At 42.5% G+C, this 22037-nt stretch overlaps 1 protein-coding gene across 3 annotated transcripts in view; it reads left to right on the top strand.

Annotated features, from left to right (window-relative positions):
* ITGB1 (integrin subunit beta 1) overlaps positions 1–22037 on the top strand; it is a 66359-nt gene that overhangs the window by 3975 nt on the left and 40347 nt on the right. For 2 of the 3 annotated variants that reach the window (XM_084859189.1, XM_084859191.1), the window contains exon 2: positions 18814–18883. In XM_084859189.1, coding sequence (XP_084715315.1) covers positions 18814–18883 — 70 coding nt within the window. Of the gene's footprint in view, positions 1–11850; positions 11971–18813; positions 18884–22037 lie in introns of those variants that run through there. The other variant, XM_084859190.1, reaches the window with a different exon arrangement.

The raw sequence follows: 22037 nt of genomic DNA, 5'->3' as shown, positions 1-22037 counted from the left end.
TGACCCTCGTACAGGTTTCTCAGGAGACAGGTAAGGTGGTCTGGTACTCCCATCACTTTAAGAATTTGCCACAGTTTGTTGTGATTCACACAATCAAAGGCTTTAGCGTAGTCAATGAAGCAGAAATAGACGTTTTTCTGGAATTCTCTTGCTTTCTCCATGATGCAGCGAATGTTGGCGATTTGATCTCTAGTTCCTCTGCCTCTTCGAAACCCAGCTTGTACTTCTGGTAGTTCTCGGTTCGCATACTGCTGAAGCCTAGCTTGTAGGATTTTGAGCATCACCTTGCTGGCATGTGAAATGAGCGCAATTGTGTGGTAGTTTGAACACTCTTTGGTGTTGCCCTTCTTTGGAATTGGAATGTAAACTGACCTTTTCCAGTCTTGCGGCCATTGCTGAGTGTTCCAAATTTGTTGGCATATTGAGTGCAGCACTTTAACAGCATCATCTTTTAGGATTTTAAATAGCTCAGCTGGAATACTGTCATCTCCGCTAGCTTTGTTGTTACTAATGCTTCCTAAGGCCCACTTGACCTCACTCTCGAGGATGTCCGGCTCAAGTTCAGTGACCGCACTATCATGGCTATCAGGGACATTACTGTCATGGCTATCAAGGACAATAAGATCTTTCCTGTATAGTTCTTCTGTGTATTCTTTCCACCTCTTCTTAATCTCATCTGCTTCTGTGAGGTCCCTGCCTTCTTTGTCCTTTATCATGCCTGTCTTTGCACAAAACGTTCCCTTGAGATCTCCAATTTTCTTGAAGAGATCTCTAGTCTTTCCCATTCTGTTGTTTTCCTCTATTTCCTTGCATTGTTTATTTAAGAAGGCCTTCTTGTCTCTCCTTGCTATTCTCTGGAACTCTGCATTCAGTTGAATATATCTTCCCCTTTCTCCCTTGCTTTTCGCTTCCCTTCTTTCCTCAGCTACTTGTAAAGCCTCCTCAGACAGCCACTTGGCTTTCTTGCATTTCTTTTTCTTTGGGATGGATTTCGTTGCTGCCTCCTGAACAATGTTACGGACCTCTGTCCATAGTTCCTCAGGCACTCTGTCTATCAGGTCTAATCCCTGAAATCTATTCCTCACCTCCACTGTATATTCATCAGGGATATGATTTAGGTCATACCTGAATGGTTTAGTGGTTTTCCCTACGTTCTTCAATTTCAGCCGAAATTTTGCAAGAAGCAGCTCATGATCTGAGCCACAGTCAGCTCCAGGTCTTGTTTTTACTGACTGTATGGAGCTTCTCCATCTTTGGCTGCAAAGGACATAATCAATCTGATTTCGATATTGACCATCTGGTGATGTCCATGTGTAGAGTCGCCTCTTGTGCTGTTGGAAAAGAGTGTTTGCTATGATCAGCGTGTTCTCTTGGCAAACTCTATTAGCTTTTGTCCTGCTTCATTTTGTACACCAAGGCCATGCCTGCCTGTTATCCCGGTGATTTCTTGACTTCCTACTTTAGCATTCCAGTCCCCTATGATGAAGAGGACATCTTTTTTTGGTGTTAGTTCTAGAAGGTGTTATAGGTCTTCATAGAACCGATCAACCTCAGCTTCTTCGGCCTCAGTGGTTGGGGCATAGACTTGAATTACTGTGATGTTGAATGGTTTGCCTTGGATTCGTACTGAGATCATTCTATCATTTTTAAGATTGTACCCCAGTACTGCTTTTCCCACCCTTTTGTTGACTATGAGTGCTACTCCATTTCTTCTAAGGGATTCTTGCCCACAATAGTAGATATGATGGTCACCTGAATTAAATTCGCCCATGCCTGTCCATTTTAGTTCGCTGATTCCCAAGATGTCGATGTTCAATCTTGCCATGTCATGTTTGACCACCTCCAGCTTACCTTGATTCATTGATCTGACATTCCAGGTTCCTAAACAATATTGTTCTTTACAGCATCAGATTTTCTTTTCACCACCAGACACATCCACAGCTGAGTGTCCTTTCGGCTTTGGCCCAGCCGCTTCACTCTTTCTGGTGCCACTTGGAAATACCCTCTGCTCTTCCCCAGTAGTATATTGGACACCTTCCAACCTGAGGGGCTCATCTTCCGGCGTCATATCTTTTAGAATAATTTTACAGGATCTTTATAAAAGAGAAGCAAAACATAGAAACTAACAGGAATGGGACTGAATATAATCATTTTGAGGAAAAGATATATGCTGATCCTTCGTAGTTTGAAGGTTTTGTTGTTTTTAATATTTCAGTAATATGAATTTTCATTAGAAAAGCATTTTCTTGCGGTTACAAAATAGTTATGCCCTTCTCTAAATCTGTTCTGGTTTCTCTGTGGTATTTGAAACTAGGATGTGATTTCTGTTTAAGTAGCTTAGTTGTTGTAACCTTGTACTGACTTATCAGAGGGGTTGTAGTAGTCTGATATGAAGAATGTCATACAAGAAGGCAGTATACAGGCCTGCTTCTTTTCTCTTTTTTTTGTCTTTCATGAATTTTACACTCCAGTCTTCCGGGCAACAAGTCTAGATCTGTTACAGGCCCAGAAAATGTGGGAGCATTCAGGAATAACACCAAACCAAGGTTTAGTATTGCAAGAATGGACAGGCATGAGCCTCCTCTCTGATATCTGATGATTAAAACTTCCAATCCTGGTTTAATTGCTCAGACCAAATCTGGGGATACTATTTTTCTCATAACCCCTGATTGCAGACCATGAATTTATTCTGTTTCACAGGCAAACTGCAATTTGCATAAACCATAGTTTGACAGGTTTCGATGGAACAGCAAACTATGGTTTGCTGCTATCCCATGATGGGAGGTTTCTCACTGCCATGCATGAGAGAAGAGGAAGATGGTGTGCAGAAGCTCAAAGCTTGTGCTTGCTCATTCTTGTAATGTTAATGGTTTAGTGTTGCATTTGTCCCTTATATGTTCCATTTGAGGAAGTTTGGAGAATGCGTGATACCATTTTATTTAGTTCTCTGTTACTATTAAAATATTTAGGGTGGAATCATATGCATGTTTAGACAGAAAACGCCCTACAACTCTTAGCATGCCCTAGCCACCATGGCTGGCTGGGGTAGGCTGGGAGTTGTAGGACATTTTTCTGGGTAAACATGCATAGGATTGCACCTTTATACTCCTAAAATCATGCTGCATATCTTATAAGTAGTAGCATAGACAGAAGGGCCTGTGACACCTTAAAGGTTACTTCATTATGGCATTAGTTTTCACAGACAGAACCTATATCCATGTATGACCTCTAAAACTCAGAAGTCCTGTTCAGATAATTTATTATTTTAGGAATGATGATATCAGTATGAGGAGAAATGAGAAAGGATAATTATTGTAGATTTAAATTATGTGGGAACTCATAGGAATGAACTCTAGTAAAGTCACATTAGCTCTTATCTGCTTGTGTTTAATATGTGATTTTTAGAAATCCAGTTAATCATTGAAAGGCTCACATACAGTTCAATCTTAGAACTGGGTCAAATACAATGCAGTCAATATGTATGGTAGATTGCGTTATAGTTTGATTTCTATTTGTTGTTGTCCATCACGCTTCTACAAGTGCTCTCACTGCTCTGTGATGAAAGATGGGAGGTGGGAATTATGGTGTCATCCATTCCTTTAAACACATGCCAAGAGGATTTGCAAGCATTGCATACAGTGGTGGACAATCCAGGGGTGCTTCCAGACAAGGCTTTTATGGTGCCATTGCCCTGCCTGATTCATGGAATTTTATGAAAGATCCAGATGATAACACCTTCATCTCGTAACATTCCCATGTTTTCCCACCACTTCATCTTTTCGCTTTTTGCAGAAAATACGTTAAGAAAGAAAAGACAGAATAGCTGCAGCTTGCCTTTTAACTGGTAACACTAGGAGCCTTCCATCTGAAAGTGCTCCTGGTTTATAAAAATAAAAGTGGGATTTTGCCAGCGACTTCACTGGAGTGTGGCTTGTGTTCACAATTTTAAAAGTTAAATCTATCCCAGCATTGCCAGTGAAGAGCTGACACAGAGAGATTCTGGTTTGCCTGAGATTGCTTTGTGAGTTGCTAGAAATCTCAGTTTAGCTATCAGGGATTTGCTTGCAATTCTACTTTTAGCCATTGTGCTACGCATTTTATTGCACTGACATGTAGTAGCCTAATTTTGGTGTAAAATCAGGTGTAAACTGCATGAAATAAGATTTTATGCAAGAACAATTTTAGTAGAGTAACATTAATGCTGCATTTGGATGATCATATCTCAGTTTACTAATCCCAGATATGCATAAGCCTTTTGCCCATGCATACAACCACTTCACTCCTCCCTTTGTACAAGCCACAATTAAAACAGAAAGCCTTTAATTAATGGAACGAAATGGGAAACTATGGTTAAATTATCGTTATCAAGTTCACAACCCAGGATATTAAATTACAGCCTGGTCACAGTAACTTATTAAAAAAAAAAACATTCTGAATTATTATGAACATATGTTGGTGCATACTGCCTGATGGTTTGCCACAACATGTAGGTGAGGAACTTTGGCTTGCCTCTCCCCTGACAACCCAGAGCTGATTCTGACTTGTCAGAGGAGAGGCAAGCTAGTTCCTTGTTTGCAGATCACATTAAAGAACCCAGTGACAGAGTGTCACTGTTTAGCTACTCCTGCTTGCAGCAAACCAGGCGTATGTTTTTAAAGGTGCACTTCTATGTATGTTTAGGCAGAAAAAAGTCCTACAATTGCCAGCATGCCCCAACCAGGATGGCGGGCTGGAAGGATGCAAGGAGTTGTAGGATGTTTTTCTGTCTAAACATGCATAGGATTGTGTCCTAAGTTAATTTAGTATCCTGGGTTGTTCCAAAGCTGGTAAGCACAGTTTTCTGGTTCAGACAAAATGGTAAACTAAGATTAGATGGCTTGCACAAATGGAGGCGTGAAAAGGTTCCATGCGTGAGCAAAAGGCGTGTGAATATCTTGACTCAATAAGCTAAAATATGGTCATTGAACTGGCTCTAAATCTGGTAATAATTGTTGGAATCCAGTGAGAGAATGATGCAAGAATCCCTTGATGTTTCCTCTAATCAACTGTAGAATGGCTTGAACTCAAAAGGTTCTTAATGGTTTGCACAGCTTGGTATTGAACCTTTCTGTACACGTACTTTGGGTTGCGGGTGAAGTATCTAAGAGTGAATAGGATGACTGTTCTAATTTGATAGTAAAACCAGTAAATTCAGAAATACCTTACCTTGAACCTTCTAAAAGACAATGAAACTTTCTACCACAGGCACCAAACCATAAGCATCCACCCAAACAATGATAAAAACAGGTGACTCATTCATGTGTCAAAAAAAATGTATCCCAAGGAAATGATTAAGCGCCCTTTACTAAGGCAGCAAATAATTACTTATCAGGAAGTGCTTTAAAAAAACTCGAACAGTCAGCAATAACTGGAGATCTTTTAAACACACTGAGTTAAAAGGCCTGATTCAGATTTGTTGTGGCGAAGGGGCTTGCGTAACTCAGTGAAGCCATAAGCTATGCCGTGCAGGGCCACCCAAGACGGACAGGTCATGGCAGAGAGTTCTGACAAAATGTGGTCCACTGGAGAAGGAAATGGCAACCCACTCCAGTATTCTTGCCAAGAAAACCCCATGGAACGTATCACAAGGCTAAAAGAGATGACGCCGGAAGATGAGCCCCTCAGGTCGGAAGGTGTCCAATATACTACTGGGGAAGAGCAGAGGGTATTACCAAGTAGCGCCAGAAAGAGTGAAGCGGCTGGGCCAAAGCCGAAGGGATACTCAGCTGTGGATGTGTCTGGTGGTGAAAAGAAAATCTGATGCTGTAAAGAACAATATTGTTTAGGAACCTGGAATGTCAGATCAATGAATCAAGGTAAGCTGGAGGTGGTCAAACATGAGATGGCAAGATTGAACATCGACATCTTGGGAATCAGTGAACTAAAATGGACAGGCATGGACAAATTTAATTCAGGTGACCATCATATCTACTATTGTGGGCAAGAATCCCTTAGAAGAAATGGAGTAGCACTCATAGTCAACAAAAGGGTGGGAAAAGCAGTACTGGGGTACAATCTTAAAAATGATAGAATGATCTCAGTACAAATCCAAGGCAAACCATTCAACATCACAGTAATTCAAGTCTATGCCCCAACCACCGATGCCGAAGAAGCTGAGGTTGATCGGTTCTATGAAGACCTATAACACCTTCTAGAACTAACACCCAAAAAAGATATCCTCTTCATCATAGGGGATTGGAATGCTAAAGTAGGAAGTCAAGAAATTACTGGGATAACAGGCAAGCATGGCCTTGGTGTACAAAATGAAGCAGGACAAAAGCTGATAGAGTTTTGCCAAGAGAACACGCTGATCATAGCAAACACTCTTTTCCAAAAAGAGTGTTTTTTCCAAAAAGAAATCAGATTGATTATGTCCTTTGCAGCCAAAGATGGAGAAGCTCTATACAGTCAGTAAAAAAAGACCCGGAGCTGACTGTGGTTCAGATCGTGAGCTTCTTGTTGCAAAATTTCGGCTGAAATTGAAGAACGTCGGGAAAACCACTAAACCATTCAGGTATGACCTAAATCATATCCCTTATGAATATACAGTGGAGGTGAGGAATAGATTTCAGGGATTAGACCTGATAGACAGAGTGCCTGAGGAACTATGGACGGAGGTCCGTAACATTGTTCAGGAGGCAGCAACGAAATCCATCCCAAAGAAAAAGAAATGCAAGAAAGCCAAGTGGCTGTCTGAGGAGGCTTTACAAGTAGCTGAGAAAAGAAGGGAAGCGAAAAGCAAGGGAGAAAGGGGAAGATATATCCAACTGAATGCAGAGTTCCAGAGAATAGCAAGGCGAGACAAGAAGGCCTTCTTAAATGAACAATGCAAAGAAATCGAGGAAAACAACAGATTGGGAAAGACTAGAGATCTCTTCAAGAAAATTGGAGATCTCACGGGAACGTTTTTTGTTTTGTGCGAAGACGGGCATGATAAAGGACAAAGAAGGCAGGGACCTAACAGATGCAGATGAGATTAAGAAGAGGTGGAAAGAATACACAGAAGAACTATACAGGAAAGATCTGAATGTCCCTGATAGCCATGATAGTGCGGTCACTGAACTTGAGCCGGACATCCTGGAGAGTGAAGTCAAGTGGGCCTTAGGAAGCATTAGTAACAACAAAGCTAGCAGAGATGACAGTATTCCAGCTGAGCGATTTAAAATCCTAAAAGATGATGCTGTTAAAGTGCTGCATTCAATATGCCAACAAATTTGGAACACTCAACAATGGCCGCAAGACTGGAAAAGATAAGTTTACATTCCAATTCCAAAGAAGGGCAACACCAAAGAGTGTTCAAACTACCACACAATTGCGCTCATTTCACATGCCAGCAAGGTGATGCTCAAAATCCTACAAGCTAGGCTTCAGCAGTATATGAACCGAGAACTACCGGAAGTACAAGCTGTCTTTCGAAGAGGCAGAGGAACTAGAGTTCAAATAGCCAACTTCCGCTGCATCATGGAGAAAGCAAGTGAATTCCAGAAAAACGTCTATTTCTGCTTCATTGACTACGCTAAAGCCTTTGATTATGTGGATCACAACAAACTGTGGCAAATTCTTCAAGAGATGGGAGTACCAGACCACCTTACCTGTCTCCTGAGAAACCAGTACAAGGGACAAGAAGCAACAGTAAGAACCAGACATGGAACAACCGAGTGGTTCAAAATTGGGAAAGGAGTACGACAAGGCTGCATATTGTCACCCTGCTTATTTAACTTATATGCAGAGCATATCATGAGAAATGCCGGGTTGGATGAACAGGAGGTCGGAATTAAGATTGCTGGGAGAATTATCAACAACCTCCGATATGCAGACGATACCACCCTAATGGCAGAAAGCGAAGAGGATCTCAAGAGCCTCTTGTTGAGGGTGAAAGAGGAGAGTGCAAAAGCTGGTTTGAAACTCAACATTAAAAAAACTAAGATCATGGCATCTGGCCCTATCACTTCCTGGCATATAGAAGGGGAAGAAATGGAAGCAGTGACAGATTTTACATTCTTGGGCTCCAAGATCACTGCAGACAGTGACTGTAGCCATGAAATTAAAAGACGCTTGCTCCTTGGGAGGAAAGCTATGGCCAACCTAGACAGCATAGTAAGAAGCAGAGACATCACCTTGCCAACAAAGGTCCGTCTAATCAAAGCTATGGTTTTCCCAGTAGTAATGTATGGCTGTGAGAGCTGGACTATAAGGAAGGCTGAGCACCAAAGAATCGATGCTTTCGAACTGTGGTGCTGGAGAAGACTCTTACGAGTCCCCTGGACTGCAAGGAGGTCCAATCAGTCCATCCTAAAGGAAATCAACCCTGAGTGCTCATTGGAAGGACAGATACTGAAGCTGAAGCGCAAATATTTTGGCCACCTAATGTGAAGAGAAAACTCTCTGGAAAAGACCCTGATGCTGGGAAAGACTGAAGGCAAAAGGAGAAGGGGACGGCAGAGGATGAGATAGCTAGATAGCATCACGGATGCAATGAATATGAACTTGAGCACGCTCCGGGAGAGAGCGCAGGACAGGAATGCCTGGCATGCTATGGTCCATGGGGTCACGAAGAGTCGGACATGACTGAACGACTGAACAACAACACCGTGAATGAGCAGTGGTAAGCTTTGGGCTCTTGCACTTCTCTGCTTTTTCTCCCAACAGGCAAGAGATTAAAAGCAAAAGCTTCCAAATTAACTAGAGTTCCCTACTACATCTGAACTTGGAACTGTGGTTTGTTTAAACTCAAGTTAGGGAGAACAAACTGGGATCAAAATATTGTTTCAGATCTTGGCTTCTTCACTAACTAGAGTTAAAACAAACTAAGGGCAGTATCCAGTGGTGTGCTTATGCCCCTGCTGAGTCTTTTGCACCCTGCCGATTCCCTTCTGCAAGTGATAGGTCCCACCTATTTTGTTGCACAAGTGGGACTAATTGCTTAAACAACAGAGATTTCCTAGAGGAAGCCCTGAAATGAGCGGGAATGCTTGTGTCTGGATTGGGGCAGGTCGGTGGAGCTCCCTTATATGAGCTCTGCTGACTTTCCCTGTTAAAGAAAAGAGCGTATAGGCTTGCCCTTAGAAGCACTAAATCTCCATTCTACAAATGCTGGGCATTGCTTGTGGAAGAGAATCGGCGGGGTGTAAAATCTGTGGGGGCATAAGCACCCCATTGGATACTGCCCTAAATTCCCCAAGTTTGGACATAACAGAAAACTGTTCTTTGTTTAAAAGCACAGGTGGATGCTTCCCATTTTTTCATGGCCTCAAAGGAAGGGGGAAGGGTACAAGTCCAAGGCTCACCATGGCTTGTTCATGTAGGAGGAGACCACAGTTTCCTGTTACATCTGAACCTGTGCCAAATATTTTGAATTTCAAGGTAGTGGCTGAGTTAGGACAATCAAAGCTCCATAAGCCAAGATAGGAATAAACTTTGTGCGCCTGCAGATAATTGCTTTTCTCTTCCTTTCATGCGAGTAGGGAAATGAGCCAGGAAGTGGCAGTTAGCCATAGCTTATGTCCAAACCAGGAAGCTATGGTTAAGCCAAGCCAAGAAATGGAAGCCAACTTTAAATTATGGTTTTTAATTTCGTCTTGTTTCATAGAATCATAGAATAGTAGGGTTGGAAGGGGCCTACAAGGCCATTGAGTCCAACCCCCTGCCCAATTCAGGAATCCAAGTCAGAGCATCCCTGACAGATGGCTGTCCAGCCTTGTCTTGATCCAGTGTGGGAGAGCCCACTACCTCCCTAGGTAATTGGTTCCATTGTCGTATTGCTCTAACAGTCAGGACATTTTTCCTGATGTTCAGCCGGAATCTGGCTTCCTGTAACTTCCTGTTTGGAGGCCATTAATTATAGTTTCCCAGTTGAGATCTAACAGGAAGCTATGGTTCACTGTGACTTCCTGGTTTGTTCCCTCAGTCATGCAAAGCAGAAGCAAAATGATGGATGCATGAAACTCATTCATGTCTAGGCTTATTAAGCTGAGATATGATAATCTGAATGCAGGCAATGAAAGGTGATAATTAGCAGAATCCAAAATAATAATCATATATATTAACTCTTGCTGCCGGCAAGATCACATCACTCCAGTGCTGAAGGAGTTGCACTGGTTACCAGTTGTTTTCCGGGCCAAATTCAAGGTGTTGGTTTTGACCTTTAAAACCCTATATGGTTCCGGCCCAGCCTATCTTAAGGAGCGCCTCCAGCAACACCAGACAGGCCGCTTAACAAGATCAGCCTCGGATGGCCTTCTCTCTGTCCCATCAGCCAGGACAGCTAGACTGGTGGGGACGAGGGAGAGGGCCTTTTCCGTGGTGGCCCCCACTCTGTGGAACTCCCTCCCTAGGGAACTCCGCCATGCCCCCTCTTTAATGAGCTTCCGTCGTGCATTAAAAACATGGTTGTTCAGGCAGGCATTTGGGGTGGGTTAGGGTATTTTAGAAAATGTTTTTACTGTAGAATTTTATTGTTTTTAAACTGTTTTATTGTACGCTGTACATCACCCAGAGTGGCTGGGTGACCAGCCAGATGGGCAATTAATAAATTTAAAAATAAAATAAAAACAGTGAACTCATTCTCTGAGGGCCAGTCCTTATGTGGCTGAAAGGGCACAATCCATGTATAGCAGACTTGGGGTAACCTCAAGGTTTGCAGAAATACCAAAATAACAACAATAATAAATTGGGGAGGGGAAAAAATACCACACAGCCCTGTGATGATTGAGCTGTACACAGAATGCTGACTTGCTGTTGAGTGAGATGGAAGGGAAGGGAATATTATCGAAAAGGGCAAGTCTGGCTTGGCTTGAACCATGAACAGGAGCGGTCCACACTGCAGCATTTTGTTTCAGGCCCCACTTGTGTTTTTATGAATGCTAAAATTATTCTTTTGGGTAAGAACTGTAGTGTGTTTTAGGGGGGTGGGGGTGGGGACTAGCCCATTGTGATATCCTTGCACTGATCTTCTGGTCTAGAGGGACATTTGTTACCTAAATGATTGGCTTGTTCATGTTTCTGATTTATGTATTAGTATTTAACAGCTCTACTGTAAACTGTTCCTGAGATCTGTTGGTTTATTTCAAGGTATATGTGATCAGGTTTAAAATGCCTTCCTCTACACAAGATTTTCAGCTGCTGACCGTATTACTTTGTATCAACTCAAAGTGTGACAGAGGAAGTGTTCCTTATCAACAAACCACAGTTACATATATTCTTAGTTGTTGTATGAACATAAGCCATCTTATTAGGTGCTCTTTTTGCAGTTCAGTAGAGTATTCAGATAATTGTCATCTGTGTCCTCTTTCACAGAGAAATATGTACACCTGTACAAACTTAACACTTGTCTTTTCAGAGCAGGCATTCTTGTTTCTTGAATTGCAGATCTTACAAAAACCTAAAACCACTTGTTAATTCAATAGGGCTGTACTAAACATGGATCCGTGACAAATGACCTATGGTTGATTTTCAAGATAGCTCAGAACCCACAATTTGGGATAGCTCAGTACCCACAATTAGGGTGGCATTTTCACAAGGAATCCTTCTAGCCAGCATTTTAAATTTGTGCTTTTGCTTGAAGTGTGGCACAGGTTACTCAGTAGGTGTTTAAAATCTGACCAGTAATGAACTGCTAATGAAATTCTGTTATAATGGCAGGTAGTGTGCGTGTGTGTGTCTGTATTGTTGAGGTCTTAGGAAGCTGCCTTATACCAGCTCAGACAACTTGTCCACCCAGCCCAATATTGTCTAACCAACTGGGTAGCGGCTCTCCATGGTCTCTGACAGAGGTATTTTGTATCATCTGCTACCTGATTTTTTTTTATACAGACTGCAGCTGAGCTCACTGACTTTGTCCTTTAGAAGTCCCTGGGATGCATGGAGAATTGAACCAACCCTTATCTGCATATGTGCCCTGGGTTCCATTTCTTGGTATGACTTGATAAAAAGGTAAAGGTGTCCCCAATCAGTCGTGTCCGACTCTAGGGTGTGGTGCTCATCTCCATTTCTAAGCCGAAGAGCCAGCGCTGTCTGAAGACGCTTCTGTGGTCATGTGGCCAGCATGACTGATCAACGAGGTGCACAGAACGCTGTTACCTTTCCCGCCAAAGCGGTACCTATTTATCTACTTGCAATTTCTTGCTTTCGAACTGCTAGGTTGGCAGAAGATGACTTGATAGTGTAATGGAAATCTATGAGCTAGCACTTTTTGGATCCAGACTTAGAGTAAACCCATTCAAATGAATGAGACTTGTTATTCATAAAAATTTCATTTCCTATAGCATTTCATATGGAGCCATAACATAATTGTTCCCTATGCTTTTTGGCTATAATACATACCACTAAAATTGGTGGTATGGTATATTTTCTGTTGATTACCTTATTTTGCTGTGATAACTATTATGACTGAAAGGTTGTCACAGAGAGGAAGGCCAGGATCTCTTCTCGATCATCCCAGAATGCAGGACACAGAATAATGGGCTCAAGTTACAGGAAGCCAGATTCTGGCTGAATATCAGGAAAAACATCCTGACTGTTAGAGCAATATGACAATGGAACCAATTACCTAGGGAGGTGGTGGGCTCTCCCACACTGGAGTCATTCAAGTCAAGGCTGGACAGCCATCTGTCAGGGATGGTCTGACTTAGATTCCTGCACTGAGCAGGGGGTTGGACTCGATAGTCTTGTGGGCCCCTTCCAACCCTACTATTCTATTATGTTTAACCTGGTAGCTCTTTTTTCCTTTTAAAATCCACCCCACCTTTTGTAAACTTAGATGTGATTTCTTTGCTGATCCTGCTATATGCAAGGTAGAAGGTGAGACGAGAGAAGGCATTTTTTCCCCTCAGTTATGTTATTTTACTAAATATTTTTACATATTTGGATGAAAATGGCCTGTACATAGCTGACTTGATTTGTAAAGGTAGGCAGTTTGGTTTATTCTATAGAACAGCCTTCTCCAACATGGTGCCCTCTATACATGTTGGTGTATAATTTCCAACACATAAACTGCTAGGGGCAGAAAGTTAGTTTAAGCAATTGGTGTTCCTATATTGAGCTATATGCTGCCAGACAGCACCGAGCAGTAACGCTAATCTTTATTCAAGTGGTTTTATGTAAACCATTCTTGAATCTAATAGAAAATCAAATTGAAAAATTAAGGAATTGTATACTTGAACCAGTTGTTTCTACTGCTAAAACAAAGTTCATGTTGTGAACTGATATACTGAATTTTCTATTAGTGTAAAATTGTCCAGTAATTCAAAAGATGCATGGTTTTGTTCACTTAACTGTAAGGTTTGCAAATAGATGGACCTTATAGATCTCCTTTTCTCGCTGCCACTAGGGATGTACGAAAATCACTTACCTTTCGGGGATTATGCTGATGGTGCGGGGGAAGGTGTTCCGTCCCTCCCCCTGGAATCTTCGCCCGGGGGGGGGGAGGCGCTCTGTTCCTCTCCCCCCCTCCCAGAATCCTGGCTGGCCGGCTCTGCCAGCAGCCGGACATCCGGCTGCTGGCTAGCAGGGATGCAAATGGCGGCGGCCGTAGCTGCCGCCGTTTGCGTCCCTGCAGTCAGCCATGATAGGCTACGTAAATGTTTATGTAGCCTATCACGGCTGATTAAAACAAAAAACAAAAAAACCGCACGTATGCAAATGGCGGCGCCCATGGGCGGCACCATTTGTGTTCCTTATTTTGGCACGTCTTAGTCTACGTAGCGTCTACGCTATTTGCGTTCCCCTTATTTTCGCCGTAAATGTTTACGTAGACTAAGACGTGCCAAAATAAGGCCATGGGCGCCGCCATTTGCATACGCGCGTTTTTTTTGTTTTTTGTTTAATCAGCCGTGATAGGCTACGTAAACAGTTACGTAGCCTATCACGGTGTTTTTTTAAAATCTAGCTGTGATAGGCTACGTAAATCTTTACGTAGCCTATCACGTTTTTTTGTTTTGTTTTTTACCTGGAAATGGTGGCGGCGGCGGCAGCCGGTCAGAAGACCAGCCGGAGCCGCCGCCAGAGCCGCCGCCGGCGGGAAGATCCGCCTAAGGTAAGTCCTGTCCGGGGGGGGGGCGTTCCGCCACCGATTTCGGGGGGCCGAATGCCCCGAGATCCGTGGCGGAACTTTCATACATCCCTAGCTGCCACAGAACTGCCATCTCCTTTCTTGGAAAGAGAAACATGGTGCTATTTCATTTATTTTTCTTGGCCCTTTAGATAAATAGCACAACAATACTTCTTTCTAGTCTAGGTGAAGAGTTTAGCACTACTCTTTTGGACTAAAAAAAAGTCTACAACTCTCAGCATACAGGGATAAGGGCAGTAGCTGTATTGGCTCCATGGTGCTTTTCTTGACTCATGATTTCAGAAAGGAGAGTTGCAGTAGCTGGGAGGGACAGTGATGCTGCCAGGTTTGTGGGGACCACGGGCCAGGTGCTTTCTGGGAGGTGCTGCCTTGGTTGCCCCACTGCTTTCCCCCCTCCCCCGCAATAAGATTCCCAAGGAGGAAGGGTCCCTTTCTCTTTATTTTATTTTATTTTTTTACAAGGGCTCGTGAGGCATTCTCTGAAGTGAAGCGCTAACTCAGGCTGCTCCAGCCATTTGCCCCTGGGCCCATGACTATTGGAGCAACTTTGGCATTTTGGTTAGCTAATACATTTAAAAAAAAAACCCTAAAGAAAAGGAGACATTGCAGGTTTGTGGCAATTGCCAGTATGCCCATGCTGGGTGGTGAGGCCAAGCCAGTTTGCTGCTGTGCCATTGCCCCCATTATCTGCTGTTCTCTTGTGATTGTTTATGTGTTGAGGGTGGGAGCTGGGATGTGGGGCCCCAGACTTACAGCCTCAAATCCAGGCTTAATGGCACCACTGAGTAGAGATGAGGAAGGCAGGTGGGTGCCTCTCATCCAAGGCAAATGATTTAAAACAGGGCCAGGTATCGTCTGCACTAAGAAAATGTGTATAAATTATGTATGTTAAGACATTTTGTGTGGCTTTAAGTGTTCTCCTGTTAGTCATGAGGAGGGGCAAGAAGCACTGAAAGCACTCTGGGAATATTATCAGCAACCTTGCTGGCTGCTGTAATTTTGTACACACACGCGCACGCATATATATTCTTAGTCATAAGGGCTAGAAACTTACTTGTATCGGTTTGTTGGCTTGTCTTGATAAAAGGTGAAATTCAGGAAGCTGAATTATTTTGTGTATAGAATAATTATTTTGTCTTTTTATGTGAGCTGTTTTAGGGACCTCTTTAGGCCCCCAAAGTAGCATTTATAAAAAGCTTTATGAATAAATGCAAGAGTAGCCATGTTAGTCTGCTGTAGCAAAAATAACAAAATGTTGTATGAATACATTCTATGGATTTTTGTGCTTGCATGAAATTGCAGTTTACGCACAGGCTTGACTTGACTTCTTCCCATTCCTCAAACTCAAACTTCTGTTTCACACATGTTTGTGTCTGTCACTAACCTGTTGGGCACGGGGGGCGGGGGTGAAGAACAAAGAACCCAGGATGTCAAGTTAGGTCGGCAACAGATCCCGGAGGCAGCAGAAGGAGTAAGCAATGCCTGTTGAGAGTGCACTGCCAAACCTGAAAGCTGGATGAACCATGCTGCTCTGGAGAGATGCTGGGGGAGGGCAGGGTTAATAGAGCCTGGTGGGTCTTTAAAACTCATTGGACCCATAAGGGAGGGGAAGTGCTGGAGACAGAGGGAAGCCCCAAGGAGTTACAAGAACAGCCAGATAGGCTTGGAGGAAGAAAGGAGAACACTTTGAAGATGGAAGTTTGGAGCAGGGAAGAGGAACATAGGAAACTGCCTTACACTAAGTCCATCTAGCCCAGGTTCGTTGACACTGACTGGCAGCGGTTCTCCAGGCTTTCAGGCAGGAATTTTTCCAGCCTTACCTGGAGATACCAGGGATTGAACCTGGGACCTTGTGCATGCAAGGCATGTGCTCTACGACTGAGCCACAACCCTATCCCAAACAGGGAATCCTGAGAGCAGACGAAGAGAAAGCTACAGGGATGGAGCCAAAGGAAGGCAAACTCCCCAGACAGGAGATAAGAAGCAGCAAAGAAGAGAGTGAGGAGGACAAAATGCTAAAAAGGGAAGAGAGAAAGACAAAGCGAAACTGGCAGGCTACTTAGAGCCAAAAGGAGACAGCATCCTGAGCTCTCTGTCTTTGGAATATCCTTAGGCCTCCTGCTGAGGTATTCTGAATCTTGAGGCAGAGACTTCACTCCTGACATTTTGTGGCCGAACACAGCTACAACCTCTAAAGACTTACCTATTATAACTCATGTGCTACAGGTGATGTTTCCTACTGAACACTTATATTTGGGTTGGGCATGCCATCTGTCATTGCCCTGATGCTTTTTAAAAAAAAGCTTAGTTATATTCAGGAGTGAATGTTAACTTTCTGTAAATAATAAATAAAGTGGGGCTTACACCCTTTATATCTTAGACCAGTGAAGTATGTAACTTGTTTTTGCCATAGAAATGATGGACCAAGGGGACTTTGATGTACCCCTCCCCCCAGACCCATTAACTCCATTAATGCTTTTCAGTGAAGAAAAAAAGTAGAGAAAGAAAAAAAATGTGTTTGAATTATTTCTTCCATAATATTATGGGTGGGGATTTTTGATATGCAGCGTTCCAACAAGGCTGTCCTAGCAACCATGTATTTTTTCAAAATGAAGCCAGCTTTTGCTGTGCAGTTCAGGAACTGATGACTACTTAACATGTATAAAAATATAACAAATTGTTTGTAAAATATTTTATGATTGACAGGGCATGTTTAAACATTTGTGATGCCCATATTCTCTACCACTGAGTATCCATTGGTATTCTTGGGTGGGGAAACTTACAAAGCTGGAGTGCTAAAGGAAATGACAAGCTTACTTTTTTGAGAGAGAGAGAGAGAAAGAATGAAATTATATTATGTATATTTAGGCAAACATTTCCTTTTAGTTGCAAGTTGAATATGCAGTGAATATGCTTCTCTTAGGATAAACACCCCACCCTGCAAAAGCTCTAAGCAAATCCCCGCTACCTTGGCTTCTGTAAGACCTGGTCTATGTTGGCGGTGGTGACTGGGGAAGACTCCCAGTGATAGCCTGTCATTATATGGCTTAAATTGTATGGTTCTTTTCTGTCTGTGATTAACCTAGCCTGTCACAGGAATAATCAGTTAAATATTTCCAGGTTTAATTTGTAAGAATAAAGAAACTACAGTATTCTAAGCTTTTTTTTCTTTTCCTCAATAGGAGTGTAAGTGACTTTTTCTTGGGTGGTAATAGTTTGGATTTTTTTTTTTTAAGTATGTCCAGCTTTTGCGAACTCTAAGTTATATTCTAGAAAAAGTACAGTGTGCAACATATACAATAAGGCCTAAGCTATATTATAAACAAAATTGGTTTTATGTAGCTAAATATGGTCTTTAAATATGGTTGGCCACTGTGTGAACAGAATGCTGGACTAGATGGACCCTTGGTCTTATCCAGTATTGCTCGTCTTATGTCCTAAGCTACTCACAGTAGCTTATTAGCCCAGTTGTGTGGCAGGGCACCATGGAGTATTTAAAAAATAAGACTCTTTCTCTCATGCAGGTTTCCTGTAGTATTACAAGCCAAGTATTACAAGCCAAGTACAAGTATTACAAGTATTACAAGCCACCACTATTGGCTTGTAATACTTCTCTTCAAGAAAAATTAATATCCGCTTTTCCTTTTTGCTTAGGGCATAATCCTGTAGCCCCTAGGAATGTGTCCCAGGGGCACTAGCATTTTGTGGATTTCCCTCTCCATAGGTGGTGAGGCAGGCCTGCCCTTGAAAACATCTTTGTAGCAGTGAGGAAAAGGCCTAACACAATTGCTTCATCATCCGCGCTCTGTTGAAGAGAGCAGAAAGGTGGCATTCCTGGGATGGATCTAGGGAGGCTTTGAATCCACTGGATCCAAAGTTCTCCCATTCCCCAGGCACTCCCCTGGAATGGGAAAAGTACGCCAGCTTGGTGACTGGCATATTTCCCCCCTCTCATTGGGCCAGCAGGAGGGAAAATCTAAAGAAACAAAAACAGACAAATGGCTGACAAATGGTAGAGCTCAAGGAAGGAAAATCTTCTTTCTACCCTAGCAGGTCTTTAGATTTGATGGTTAGTCTATCACAGATTCTCCCTCTGCCAGCCTTTGTTGGATTGCTGTGCCTATATTCTGATGACAAAATAGGTATTCTTTAGTTGCCACAACTATACACTGCTATTAATCTGTTCAGATGCAGAGTGGTATATAAATGTTGTAAATAACTAAGTGACAGTCATATAAAGTACATGTGATGTGGTGCAGCTGTGAAAGGCCTTCTTATATATTTCCTAATAATCTTGAAAACATTTTCCTAATTAGATGTTAAAGTTCTATAAACTGTATGAAACTCAAAGCTGTATACAACCATGCAAAGAAAGTGAAAGGAAAAAATAATGATGTCTATGTGTGTGCACACACTATGTGCCACTTCTTATGCCTATTTCTGGTATCTTTACTTTGCTTTCAGAAGAGTCTTAGAAAGCCGAAGTGGCTTTTTTGGTGCCTTGTTAATGTAGTGTTCAATCAATTTTTACAATAACATGTTTAAAAGCCACTAGAAATATTATGTGTTTTTTACAATGAAGTTGAGAGAGCTGTTTGTTCACAATAATGTGTGAACCACATTTATGAGCCCATGTTTACTTTTGGCTAAAGGGAGAAGGGAGGGAATGCAGCCAGTTAATTCATTATTTACATTTTATTTTTCAGACAAATTTCAAGTTTCTCATCTGGGTTGGATTATTAAGCTGCCTTGTAGTCTGTGGATTTGCCCAACAAGGTAAATGGAACTGTTTCAAAATCTTAATATGTACAATTTTTAAGGAGTATAGGCTCTATGTCTATTCTGCCGTGCAGGTAACGTCAATTCCGGAGCTATCCAGAGTAGGGTTTCTGTGCTGGTGTTGAATGATGATTCCTGGACGAACACTAGGTGCTTCACTTATACATGACTATATTGTTATAGCCCCTGTACTCATGACAATGACACTGTTTGTACAGGGGATTTATGAACAGGAGGGAAAAGGAGGAAGGGTTATCTCTGGAGAAGGGAATGAGCTGTATCTTCTGCACAGCACTTGCTTTACCAAAGAGCAGGCCATCTGGAGGATACTGAACAGTAACCATGAAGCCTTTCCACTATATGGATATGCAGTGAAATAAATGGAGGTACGATCTTTCTCACACAGCCTCTCTATTTATTTAATTTATATACTGCCCAGTAACCGTGGCTGTCTGGGTAGTTCACGAATTTAAACTCACAAAAACACTACAGGAAATATAATATGAAATATAATAGATTAAGGGAGCGATCCTATGGCCGCTAGTCAGTGGCTAGACAGCCATAGGATATGTTGTTTTCCGGGAACCAAACTCCCCCCCCCCGCACTGCCTCACAGGCAGTGCAGAACGGCCCCGTGCTCTGCGCTCAGAAGAGGAGCGCAGAGCAGCCAAAACGGGGTGTTCCGGGGGACGTTCCGAAAACAGCTGTCTAGTCGCAAATGCAGGGCAGGAGAAGCATGGAGGGAACGATCCCCTCTGTGCTTCTCCTGCCCTGCATTGGATAGGCGGTCGCCTCCAAGTTCGGAGACAGCTACCTATCCCCATAGGATTGTGCCCTTAAACTACAGAAAAAAATACAACCAGAGTAAAACTAGCAGCAGTGCAGATGTATATAAAATGAAATAGTAGAGACAGCAGAGCTAAAAAAAACTGGAATGTTAAAATGCTAAAAATGCCTGGGAAAATAAAAAGGTTTTCACCTGACATCAGAAAGAGTACAATGTAGGCGTCAGGCAAACCTCACTAGGGTGCCGCAGCAGAAAATGCCTTTTTCCTGGTAGCTACCTGCCTTACCTCTTTTGACAGGGGCTCCTGGAGAAGGACCCCTGAAGATGATCTTAGGGTCCAGGCAGGTACATAGGGGAGGAGGTGATCTTCCAGGTAACCTGGCCCAAGCCGCTTAGGGCTTTGAATGTTAATACTAGCACTTTGAATTGAGCCCAGAAAGGGACTGGCAGCCAGCGCAGCTGGGAAAGTACTGGCATAATAATGATCTCACTGGCCAGTCCTCATTACCAATCATGCTGCCCTGTTTTGGACCAGCTGAAGTTTCCGGACCATTTTCAAAGGCATCCCCACGTGTTTTTTTTATATTTTCTTTTATAATTAATTTTTAGTGTGAATTTTTACAAAACAAAACAAACTGAAAACATTACAAAACCTAAAAAAAAGAATGAAATAAAAATACAACAAGTTAAAAAATCCTCAGTTTCTAATATTACAATATTCAAGAAAGGAAAAAAGGGGGGGCAGGAAATAGGTTGCACATATACTTCAGTAAAAGCAGACCAAATATCAGCATATAAGTCCATTCGCAAGTTACACCTATATACCACTCTTTCAAATGTTGCTAATGTTGTTAAGCTTCAGTCCATTGCATTATAGGTGGTTAGCTTTTATCCTTCCAATATCGTAGTATCAGTCTTTTAGTAACCAAAAGGGCACTAAAAATCCATTTACTCTGACCATCTGTTACATTCCAAGAAGCAGGTAAATAGCGTAAAAGAACATTTACATCAGTAAATATTAAAGAGCTTTATCCATACAAAATTTATCCATACAGTAACTTCCTCCCAAAAGGAGGCAGCCAATTTTGTTGTTGTTCAGTCGTTCAGTCGTGTCCAACTCTTCGTGACCCCATGGACCATAGCACGCCAGGCCTTCCTGTCCTGCGCTCTCTCCCGGAGCGTGCTCAAGTTCATATTCATTGCATCGGTGATGCTATCTAGCCATCTCATCCTCTGCCGTCCCCTTCTCCTTTTGCCTTCCGTCTTTCCCAGCATCAGGGTCTTTTCCAGGGAGTTTTCTCTTCGCATTAGGTGGCCAAAATATTGGAGCTTCAGCTTCATTATCTGTCCTTCCAATGAGCACTCAGGGTTGATTTCCTTTAGGATGGACTGATTTGACCTCCTTGCAGTCCAGGGGACTCGTAAGAGTCTTCTCCAGCACCACAGTTTGAAGGCATCAATTCTTCGGCGCTCAGCCTTCCTTATAGTCCAGCTCTCACAGCCATACATTACTACTGGGAAAACCATAGCTTTGATTAGACGGACCTTTGTCGGCAAGGTGATGTCTCTGCTTCTTACTATGCTGTCTAGGTTGGCCATAGCTTTCCTCCCAAGGAGCAAGCGTCTTTTAATTTCATGGCTACAGTCACCGTCTGCGGTGATCTTGGAGCCCAAGAAAGTAAAATCTGTCACTGCTTCCATTTCTTCCCCTTCTATATGCCAGGAAGTGATGGGGCCAGATGCCATGATCTTCGTTTTTTTAATGTTGAGTTTCAAACCAATGGGCATTTCCAAAACATACAAATAAAAGAAGCATTGACTGCATTACACCTCCAACAATTAGCCAAATTTGACAAGCCTTTACTAAAAAGACATTGTGGCATCCAATAGTCCTGAAACAAGAGCTTTTGCTGAATAAGGTGTAACTGAAGATTCATTGCAACGTCCAGTACAGACGCCAAAATGGCAGTCCATTGATTAAGCAAAATAGGACGTTCCAATTTCCTGTTCCATTCCTGCTGAAAACCACTTGTATCATATTTATTCATTGATAATAAATGTTTATAAACATGAATCATAGGTCAGTATATCTGATCAGCTTCAATAAGTATTTCCAATAGCGAAGAGACTCCAAGGCAGTAAAAGCAGCAGGACTGAATCTAGATACCAATGAATGTTTCAGTTGCAAGTACTGCTGTTCCGCTGAAGCCAGCAGATCAAATTGATCTCACAAGTTGAAAATACCAACACAGCCCCATGTATAATGCATTGCAGTAATCCAGACAAGAGATTATCAGAGCATGGATAACTAACTAGGCTATCTCTGTCCAGTTAAGGGCATAGTTGATATATCAGCTGAAGCTG

Source organism: Heloderma suspectum, chromosome 5, assembly GCF_057233095.1.
Source record: "Heloderma suspectum isolate Gila_16-S chromosome 5, 16-S_ref, whole genome shotgun sequence".
NCBI classification, from domain to species: domain Eukaryota; kingdom Metazoa; phylum Chordata; class Lepidosauria; order Squamata; family Helodermatidae; genus Heloderma; species Heloderma suspectum.
This window is presented reverse-complemented; position numbering and strand designations above follow the sequence as displayed.